General features: G+C 37.8%; 1 protein-coding gene across 1 annotated transcript; it reads right to left on the reverse strand.

The window, feature by feature from the left end:
* Positions 1-1,357: 1,357 nt before the first annotated feature.
* LOC139746470 (uncharacterized) lies at positions 1,358-8,028 on the reverse strand. Its single transcript, XM_071657730.1, has 2 exons — positions 7,903-8,028; positions 1,358-3,724 (listed from the first exon to the last, which is right to left on the reverse strand). The coding sequence occupies exon 2, from the start codon at positions 2,912-2,914 to the stop codon at positions 1,628-1,630; it is 1,287 nt and encodes a 428-aa protein (XP_071513831.1). The 5' UTR covers positions 2,915-3,724; positions 7,903-8,028; the 3' UTR covers positions 1,358-1,627.
* Between the last annotated feature and the right edge of the window lie 3,693 nt (positions 8,029-11,721).

Consider the following 11,721-nt stretch of genomic DNA (forward strand, 5'->3'; position numbering starts at 1 on the left):
CAGGACTGATGGCAAAAGTCTCCAAGTTTGCTGAGGATACAAAACTAGGATGGAATGCCATTTGCAAAGAAATTGTTGGAATTCATAGACAGAAATTTCTCATACAAAACCCAAGAAGCAATATGCACTTTCAATAATGCACTAATTAGGCTACATCTTTAATATGATGTGCAGTTTTGGTATCCAAATTACAAATTAGATGATAATCTCAAAAGTCCAAAGAACTTCCACGTTATTGTGACAAAAGACTTATAGACACCTAAACAGTTGTTTGCTCATTCATAATGAATACTACTGGGCAACGTTCCACAAGTTTTAAAATTTTATAGAAACTAAGAATATGAATCACAATATGTTTCATCTACAAGAACACCATGTAACCAGAAATAACAGACTGAAAATTCAATCTAGAATTGGGAGAGCTATACCATGAAGAGCAACCAAACACTGGAATAAATTACCCCATGATGTGAAAAATAAAAACAGTTCAAACACTATAAAAAAGGTCAAAATGTTTACTTCAAAGACAATAGGTATGCTGTTAAAAAGAATTTTTTTTTCTTCCAACAGAAGGGTACGAATATTTTCGAAGATAACCCTATTCTAAACCAACAGGTCTCCTGTTATCAGTTTTCCTTATGACTGCTGGTTTCTTAACTAAATAGAGAGGGTAGTAAGAAAAACTACTCTCATCCTAACTGGTAGAGACTATGGTGCTGTACTAGTAGTTTAATGTACGATAATGTGCAGGCAACTAAGACTTTTAGTGTACAGGTAGTACATATTAGTAGTGCACTGATAGCTGAAGCTACAGTTGTGCACTGGTAACTGAGACTGCAGTTGTGCACTGGTAGCTGAGACTGTGGTAGTGCACTGGTAGCTGAAACTATGATAGTATGTTTGAAACTAAGACTATGTGTTGAGGGAGCTGAGACTGTGATTGTGTGCAAGGAGCTGAGACTGCAGTTGTATGCAGGGAGCCTAAACAATGGTAGTATACTGATGACTGAAACTGCAGTAAGCATTTAGGTAGCTAAGACTGTGGTAGCATACTATAGTTGGATGACTGAAACTGCAGTAAGCATTTAGGTAGTTAAGACTGTGGTAGCATACTATAGTTGAGATTTTTGGAATTTACTGCAACTAGTAATAGGTGGAGTGGGATTGCACTTGTCGTCAAGACCTTTGCAATGTCCTGATAAGGCTGAGACTTGTAGTTTACTGTGACTGAGATTGCGCTTGTCCACTGTGAATGATTTTGTTGTGGGTATTGCTAAGAGGAAATGCAGCTCAATTCTCCTGTGTAAATATATATGATATTGGAGGCAGAAAAGGAATACTCAGTATGAAAATTCAGATGATCTGGCAAATAATACAACTCATTTTGCTTGTTCTATTTATGAAAGGAAATAAGAATATAGGCTTCCTTAACTGTTTAGAGGTTTCCCTGAGCAGTGATACAGTATGGCTAATGACATATGGCTGGCTATAACAGAGTTAACGTGAGAGATCTGTGGCATGTACATTAATCACCATACATTTTGGAGTACAGAATGAGGACATCAAATTATGAAACATCTATTTTTTATATAAAAATAAGCATAACAATGTGATTTAGAAAAAAAAATCAGAATTCTTCCTTAATAAAAATACAATTGTCCTCTAAGTTCTCTATCTTTATGGAAGACAGAGGAGTTGCATCAAGTCCTAGTGGATCTTCTGACTCACAGATATTGGGGTCTGAACCATCAAGAGCTTCTTTTTTTATTCCATCTCCAGAACAGTCAATCATTTCCATTGATGAGTTAGGCATGAGATCACTGTCTGTTTTCTGGAATGAAAACTCCACCTCACACTGAGAAGGCTCAGCATGCTTATCTTTACTGTAAGAGGATGTGTACAGTATTAGACTTTCTTTATGGTTGAATTCTTCAGCACTTTGGCTATAACCAATTATTTTTTTTCTATGGACCTTCATATGCTTTACTAGAATATTTTTGCGGGGAAATGATTTATGACATTCTGAACACTGAAATGGCCTCTCTCCTGTGTGAATTCTAATATGCTCTAATAAATGTCCTTTGTGCATAAAAGAATGATGACATTCTGAACATTGATATGGCCTTTCACCCTTGTGCTGTTTCACATGAGTCACAAAAGTACTTTTCTGGCAGAATGATTTACCACATTCTGAACACTCAAAAGGTTTCTCTCCTGTGTGAAGCCTCATATGCTCTACTAAAATTCTCTTATTGCAAAAAGATTTACTACATACTGTGCATCTTATTTCTCCAGTGTGAACTCTTGTATGCTGTACTAGGAGGCTTTTATAACTAAATGCTTTATTGCATTCTGCACAGCTAAATGGCTTTTCTCCTCTATGAACTCTCAAATGTTCGACTAAAACTCGTTTATGGCTAAATGACTTGTTACATTCTGTGCATTTAAATGGTTTTTCTCCAGTGTGAACTCTCATATGTTCTACTAAAATTTTTTTCTGGCTAAATGATTTGTTACATTCTACACACCTAAAAGGCTTCTCACCCGTGTGAATTCTCATATGCTCAACTTGATTCTTTCTATTGCTAAATGATTTATTGCATTCGACACATCTGTATGGATTCTCTGCTGAGTGAACTCTCATATGTTCTACTAAAGTCCTTTTATGCATAAATGATTTACTGCATTCTTTACATATGTACGGCTTCTCTCCTGTGTGAGCTCTTATATGCTCAACCTGATTTCTCTTACTACTAAATGACTTATTGCATTCTCTGCACCTAAACGGATTCTCTGTTATGTGAACTCTCATATGCTCTACCAGACTCCTTTCATGGATAAATGATTTACTGCATTCTGCACAATTAAATGGTTTCTCTCTTGTATCAGCTCCTATTAGATGTAATGAAGTCATATTCTGGCAGTAGGATAAGATACTCTTCACTTTACCTTTCCTTTGTGACTTACTGTGCTGAATCAGTTATTAATGCTAGAGATTAATTGACATTTTAAGACTAATTTTTTGGTGTGAACTTTTTCATACCCTATTGGACCTCATACATAAACAAAATTGTAATGAAAATTTATGGCAAGAAAATGATATCTGTTTTGTGTATAATCATAAATTTGACTAAAACCTTCTTTTGCTTAAACTTTATTGCAATATACATTGCAAAATGCCTTTCTTATAATCAAAATATGGATACAGATTATACAGTCATTAATCACTGTATATTTGGCTTCTTCACATACCTGCATCTTACCTACATATAAAAATTATGATCTTGTAGCTTTTGTTTATCACAAAAAAAAGGAAAAAGAAACCACTTAAGTAGGCCCCACAGAAAATTTGTGTGTTCTCATACTATCCTTCCACTTTTACATACTAAGCATGACACCACCAAACTACTTTCCTTTTCAGATGGATGCCTTGAAAATAGCTATTGTGACTGAAATTCATATATGAATGAAAATTCCTACATCTTGCAACAGATAAAACAGCTGAACAAACTTTGGTCCACTAAACATTGATTCTGTACAGCAGATACTCTTGGAATGGTGGTGAACTGTGGGAAGGGTGACTTGAAAACATCTACCGCAGGATAAAACTCTTCAACTAACATGTAGCAGTGTACGTATCCTTAGCTAACATGATGGAATTTGGTACTCTGCAAAATCCATGCTGGTCAGAGCTTCAGGAACTCAAGGAAACTGGTGGCACAACCTGGTGAAGGATATACTGAATTATTAATTTGTTAAATATAATATCTGCATTATCTATATATGAATATATGTGAACAATAAAAAAGAGTAAATACACACAAATACAAATGCACACATACCAAACATATATCAAAAATTCTAAAGAAGAGTTATGTATAGTCTCCTTTGTAAAACAAATATCATTCCTTAATGAGACTTTCCTCCTTTTTGTCCACTGACAGTGGCACTTTGAAGGCAATTTTTCACTCGTGGTGTAACCATATCATACATATATCATTATCATGCAACCCTAGCACCCCTTTTATAGCACTTTTGTAGCTTCAAGGCTGTACCACAGTCAATAACATTAAAACAATAGATTTCTTTTGCATGATATGTTTCTCAGTGAGACTGTCCTTTATGTCTACTAATGATGATACCCTGATTATGCACACGTGTATGTATTCTTTTTCTTTCACCCCATTTTGTTATTTCCTGCATGTGCAAAGTACACCAAGAAAAGATGGAGAAAGGCTTCACTTGCTCATATCCATTCCCCACCTGTCATGTGTAATGCATAAGAACCACAGCCCCAATCCACAACCAGGCCCCACAGATCTTTTTATGGTTTCCCCCAGCAGCTTCATATGCTGCATATATATATCTATCTGTCTATCTATCTATATAGTATTATATATTTTTTCTTATTATCTTTGTTGCTGTCTTTAGCGTTAGCGGGGGTAGTGCAAGGAAACAGACGAAAGAGTGGCCCAACCCGCCCACATACACATGTATATTCATGTGTAAGAAAAAAATAATGAAAAAGAGACTTTTGTGATGAAATACCTGGAGAGACTGAGTGTAGAACAGCACAAGTTGAGAGTAAATGAAGTAAGGGGAATGGTTCAGGGAAAGGACGTACTCATGGGAGCAGAACTGAGATGAGTGAGAAATGAGTGAGGCATCCAAAAGTTGTGCAAATTAGAAAGGGTAGTGAGTGGTGGGATGAAGTAGTAAAGTTGCTAGTGAGAGAGTAAAGAGAGGCAATTTGGCAGTACTTATAGGGAAGGAGTACAAATGATTGAGGAATGTACAGGAGAAAGTGCCAGGAGGTCAAGAGGAAGTGCAGGGGTTGAAAAAAAAAAGGCAAATGAAAACTGGGGTGAGTATCTGTAAACTTTAGGGAGAAAAAGATATTTAGGAACTAAGTTAATGGAGGAGGAAAAACAAGACAACAAACAGGAATATTGGTGAAGGAGGCAGAAAGGGAAGTGGCAATAGATAGAAATGAAGTGAAGAGGAGACATAGTGAGTACTTTTAAGGACTGCTGAATGTGTTTGATGATAGGGTGGCAGATGTAGGGTTTGGCTGGGATGGTTTGTGAAGTGTCATGGAGAGTGGTTTGGAGAAGAGAGAAAAAGATGTGGTGAAAGTCTTATGTACAATGACATGTGGCAAGGTGGCTGGAGTGGATGGTACTGCAGTCCAATTTACTGAGAAACGAGTGAGTGTCTTGTTGATGGGTTGGTAAGGATTTTCAATTGTGGTGAGGGATATGAAAGTTAGTGAAAGTTTGGGGTTAATCAATGTACCTTTAGGTGAAACTTATGAAAATCAAAAGATCCTATGAAATTCTCTCCTAATTTCATCTAGAGGCTGATATATATATCTTATATATCACATTACTGATATCTACTGAATCCTGCCACAAGGTGAAGTACATGCATTGGAATGCATTCATTTGTTCGAATGTATGCATTTGTGTGCGTTAGAACTCATAAATGCATATGGATCCCTAGCAACCGGATCTACATATTGCCCAAAGAACATTAAAGATACAATAAATCTTGGTCGATCAAGGAAGGTAGGTGTGGTTTTTGTCAGTTCTGTTGATTCCTAAACATATTTCACCAACTGATCTTCGTGGCTCTCCCACAACTAAGTTATTCACTAATGGGATGAAAAAAAGAAAGTCTTAATCACTTTCTGCCAGACGTATTCTCTCCCATACAGTACACTGTCATTGCAAAACAATGTCACTGATACTCATAAGTCAATCTCAAAGTGCCCTTGAATAGGAGCCTCACCCTATTAACTATAAAGATAACATATGTAGTTACTTAGTTGAATTCTGGTGGCAAGCATTGTCCATCTATGGCACCAGCTCTTCTTTTGTATCTTTTTTATATTCCAGCTCCAATCCAGGAATGACATTAGATCTATAGTTATAAAGCTATATAATTTTAAAGATTACAATGTTTACACCAGAATTTACCAAATCTCTCACTAAATATTTTCATTGTTCTAAATTTTACTATGGGTAAAAAGTTCCACAAATGAACTAATATAAGACCAAATGTGTATTTTCTAATACTGTATTTAAACTTTGCCTTCTTTTGAAAACCTTTTCATGACTTCTTATAACATGTGAGTATCTTAGTTCAAATATTCACTCAGTTTTAAAATCATACTTTGCATTCAGAATCTTGTATGTCTTGATCATATGTTCCTTTAGCCTTTGGTATGACAATGAAAGTATAATCTTAATGCCTTCAGTCTTTTTTCATAACTGATAGTAGCAAGCCTTGGCATCAGGTTCACTGTTCTCTTCTGTTTATTTTTCATACATATGGTGAGCACACCTGGTTTGCATAATCAGTATGGGGTCTACCCTAAGCCTGTACAGGATAACCTAATATTTATATGTTCAAAACTTCTCGTTAAATATAAGGAATTTACTTTGTTAACTTTACATGAGCTGTGTTCTTCAAATTTCAGTTTCACGTCTATTATCACTCCAACCCAAGGTGTTCAGGTGAAAATAATTTGTGACGCCTTGCAGCCAACAACAAATTTCTTAATTAGCTGTAAGTCTAATGAAAAAGAAGAGGCCAAAGGTGACAGACAGACACTGAGTGAGACTGAAAAGCTAGAAGCACCACCAATGAGTTATGCTAACCCAAGGCTTAGTTATAAAGAGGATCTGATCATTCAAGGATTTCACTTTAAAGGTATCACTTCTATAATGCTATGTTATTCATACAAAATGGCATGCAATGAAATAATGCTTTCAAAACTTACAAACTTTCTCCTAAATAATGTTTTGGTTATTAGTTAGCTTAGCTGATCCAAACAAAAAAATTAAGGTAGTATTGTCATTGTTAAAAACAAGAGAGGAAGTGAAATGAGCATTCTCTCTCTCTTTACTGTATTTCTTAATCTTGGTTAAGTTTCAACATGCTAAGTTGGATTAAATGTTTTAGCACTGCAGAGTCCCTCTCTATCAAGACTCTGCCCCTTAGTCATGACTACATGTGTGTTACGGGGAAAAGAACTTTATGTTTGTATTGCCCCGTCTCTTCTTGAGTAAGTTTTACAAGGTATCATTCCATCCTTTTAAATGAAATACATTAAATTTCAAGAATACATTGATACTAGTCTAGTTTAAATCCTCCAAGAAACAGTGAAGTAGGAATAAACTTGAAATCTATCAAAGAATGATTACAGGTTTACAATGCTAATTACATATATGATAAACCTAAATTGTCTTTAAGAGCTCTAGTCATGCCAGAAAACCTGTGGTTTCAGGACCCTGCCCAGCACCTTGCTGAAGAAACTACAGCTCACCCCAAACACACTTGCCTTTTAAAATAATAAGTTCACAATCATGCTGACCAACTTATAAACCATATGCACCTTAGACCCTCGTGTTTTCCACAGCGTATTCAACCTCGTGTACATATGAAAACTGAAGTCCACATGACAGTCAAAAACTTCATACCAACTTTACCCTTTTCTGAATATAATTTTATCATAGGACTGAGAGCCTATAATAGTCAATTATGACTTTCAGGTTCTTTACAAACAGGACCTCTTAAGAAGTGACTTTTCAAAACAATTGATATGTTGGTGATTTTTCATCGATTTACCCAAGTGCACTACGTCTATCATCGAGTTAACATTTACTACTCTCCCTAACTGAAGTATCTTAGTTCAAATCACAATTAATACTTAATGAAACGTAAAAAAACTTTCTTCCATAGAACATTATATTGATTTATCAAGTAAATAAAAGCAATGTTCATTCTCTTCTTAGCCATAATTTGCGGTCAATCACCTATAAATATAGATTTTTGATAATTTATTCATATCACTTAACTTATATTTTTTCTATAGAACTATATAAGCGCAGAACGTACCACAAACTAATGCAATATCACAGGATCTCCAGGTGTCCAAAGCCCTGACTCTGCTCCATTGTTTACGCCAGCGCCTTCTAGCGCATGAAACTCTAGCGAACACTCTAGCGAAGACTTGTGTTCCAGACTAACTCTAGCGAAGACTTATGTTCCAGACTAACTCTAGCGAAGACTTGTGTTCCAGACTAACTCTAGCGAAGACTTGTGTTCCAGACTAACTCTAGCGAAGACTTATGTTCCAGACTAACTCTAGCGAAGACTTGTGTTCCAGACTAACTCTAGCGAAGACTTATGTTCCAGACTAACTCTAGCGAAGACTTGTGTTCCAGACTAACTCTAGCGAAGACTTGTGTTCCAGACTAACTCTAGCGAAGACTTATGTTCCAGACTAACTCTAGCGAAGACTTATGTTCCAGACTAACTCTAGCGAAGACTTGTGTTCCAGACTAACTCTAGCGAAGACTTATGTTCCAGACTAACTCTAGCGAAGACTTATGTTCCAGACTAACTCTAGCGAAGACTTATGTTCCAGACTAACTCTAACGAAGACTTATATCCCAGACTAACTCTAGCGAAGACTTATGTTCCAGACTAACTCTAGCGAAGACTTATGTTCCAGACTAACTCTAGCGAAGACATATCCCAGACTAACTCTAGCGAAGACTTATGTTCCACACTAACTCTAGCGAAGACTTATATCCCAGACTAACTCTAGCGAAGACCAATGTCCTAGACTGACTAGCTAACACTTTCGCCCGGGACTAAATCTAGGGAACATATATGTCGCGGACTAGGCGTAGTGAATATATATATGTCGCAGACTAGGCGTAGTGAACATGTCCCAGGTTAACCCTAGTGTACACTTAAGTCCCAGATAAAACGCCTGCATGCAGTCCACATATACTTATTCAATTTATTCCATTCGTCTACCACTTGTGGTATAGAAGCACTTCTGTAAATTTTTTTCAGCAAGTTACCTGCTGAAGTTCATGTTATGCCTTCTGGTTGTTCTATTCCTACATCTTTCGAATAATTGTTCGGTGTCTATGATGTATGATGCGAAGAGCTTGCTGAATATTTTCTTATTCAGATACTTGACTACTGTTCTAATTATAGTCCAGGAGAAATTTTGTCTCCATAACTATTCTGCTAATGTTGGACTCAGGAGACGAGTTAGAGACAATGTCAACTCCCAAGTCTTTCTCACACACAAATTCCTGCAGCTTATTTCCTGTTAGATGATATTCATATCGAGGTCGTTTTACACTTTATCCATCCTCGTTACTCTGCGTTAATTTGGTTGAGCCTCATCAGCCATGTATCAGACCAACTTTGGAATTTGTCTCGATCCTTCTTGCAAGTTGATACAATCCTCTTCTCTTTTCCTTCCCCCATGACGCTTGCATCATGCGCAACCATATATCATGAGCTTATGTCATAAAATTTTGCCTCGTTCTATTTATAATACAGGATATGGACAGACAAATACTATCCGATCGATAATGGTTCCTCGTTAAACCATCTAACATAAACGTAATTTACTTAAAGTAAAGCCATTCATCACATTTTGCACAACACACACTTTCCCCCTGGGGCCAACTACGCTACAGTTACACAGGGGCCGACTTGTGCAAGTAATAGTGCACACACACACACACACACACACACACACACACACGCACACACACACACTCAACATGTGCCAATAGTGAAGATGATGACAATGTCTAGCTATTGTAGTGAAGATGATGACAATGTCCAGCTATTGTAGTGAAGATAATGACAATGTCCAGCTGTTGTAGTGAAGATGATGACTGTCCAGCTATTGTAGTGAAGATGATGACAATGTCCAGCTATTGTAGTGAAGATGATGACAATGTCCAGCTGTTGTAGTGAAGATGATGACAATGTCCAGCTATTGTAGTGAAGATGATGACAATGTCCACCTATTGTAGTGAAGATGATGACAATGTCCAGCTGTTGTAGTGAAGATTGGACTGGAACTCTAGACTTACGTAGCGGGGAAAGGCTGCCATTAACAAGGGCTTCATACTTCAATAGAGATGATACACAGTCCAGCGCTGGAACAACGGACTTCCTTATTAAAGCCAGTACAATATCCATACTTCAGTAGAGAGGGTACTACACTATCCCACCTCAGTAGAGAGGGTACTACACTATCCCACTTCAGTAGAGAGGGTACTACTCTATCCCACTTCAGTAGAGAGGGTACTACTCTATCCCACTTACAAAAGTTTGCTTACTTAATAACAGCATTTAAGCACTACTTCCTGCTTTATTACATGATAACTCAATAAAACCACATCTTCACCGTTGCCACTCACTCACTACCAACATTTCTGACATAACTACACTACTAAAGTTCCTCGTCAGGTCACTCGATGGTACATTACTGAAATCTCGTTGTGTAAACACAAGCCTTACTTATCTCAGTTCTTTATATACAAACTACACTAACTCACAATCAGGGATCTCCATCCGTCACATTATATGTATCATCACTTCTCTTCTGGCTATTGTAACTATAATACTCACATTACTGATAAGGTTACTTAGTTGCCTTTAATGCATCATCTCGAATATCATTTGATAGGTCTGCATGAACATCAGGAGATAGATTAAATTACAGCGACATGACGATGAGGAAAAGCGCCATAATAACCTTGTTTGCAACAGGGTTTGCTCTGGTTGTGGCCTTTGTGTTGATAAAATTTATGGTTAATCCTCTTTTAGTAGCCGAGCTGGAGAGCCTAACGCTGCTTCTTAAAGAAAGGCATCGTATAAAGTATGGTATTTCTATACCATTTGTGGGAGAGCTCGTCTGGAAACCACTAGTCATACCTGAGTATATTCCAAAAGTTGACTTCCCAGTCATGAGTGACCTTGTGACTTTCATATATGGCATCAAAAACGTGTTGGCACTCCGACAGATCACCGCACAGCCCATAGAGAAAGTATCATTAAGATACCACATCAATCATATCTTGAGCCAATACCTTCCTGCCAAGAAGGTCCTACTTGAAGTGCTGGTGCTGGCACTCGTGGCTATAACCCTCATACTTGTGTGGAAGTTAAAGAAGTGTACTGCTAAGCTCACACAAGAAACTGAGCAACTTAACAAGCTAGAAATGAAGTTAATCTGCTTGAAAATTGAACATCTCGAGAAAGAGTTAGGAGTCGAACTAGTCGACGCATCTACCAACACCGACATGGTCGAACTAGTCGACGCATCTACCAACACTGACATGGTCGAACTAGTCGACGCATCTACCAACACTGACATGGTCGAACTAGTCGACGCATCTACCAACACTGACATGGTCGAACTAGTCGACGCATCTACCAACACCGACATGGTCGAACTAGTCGACGCATCTACCAACACTGACATGGTCGAACTAGTCGACGCATCTACCAACACTGACATAGTCGAAATGGTCGACAGTGCCACTAACACTGACATGGTCGAAATGGTCGACAGTGCCACCAACACTGATATAGTCGAAATGGTCGACAGTGCCACCAACACTGACATGGTCGAAATGGTCGAAGGTGCCACCAACCCTGACATGGTCGAAATGGTCGACAGTACCACCAACACTGACATAGTCGAAATGGTCGACAGTGCCACCAACATTGCCATGGTCGAAATGGTCGACAGTCCCACCAACACTGACATGGTCGAAATGGTCGACAGTGCCACCAACACTGCCATGGTCGAAATGGTCGACAGTGCCACCAACACTAACACTGACATAGTCGAAATGGTCGACAGTTTCACCAACATTGACATGGTTG

Source organism: Panulirus ornatus, chromosome 65, assembly GCF_036320965.1.
Source record: "Panulirus ornatus isolate Po-2019 chromosome 65, ASM3632096v1, whole genome shotgun sequence".
Classification (NCBI taxonomy): domain Eukaryota; kingdom Metazoa; phylum Arthropoda; class Malacostraca; order Decapoda; family Palinuridae; genus Panulirus; species Panulirus ornatus.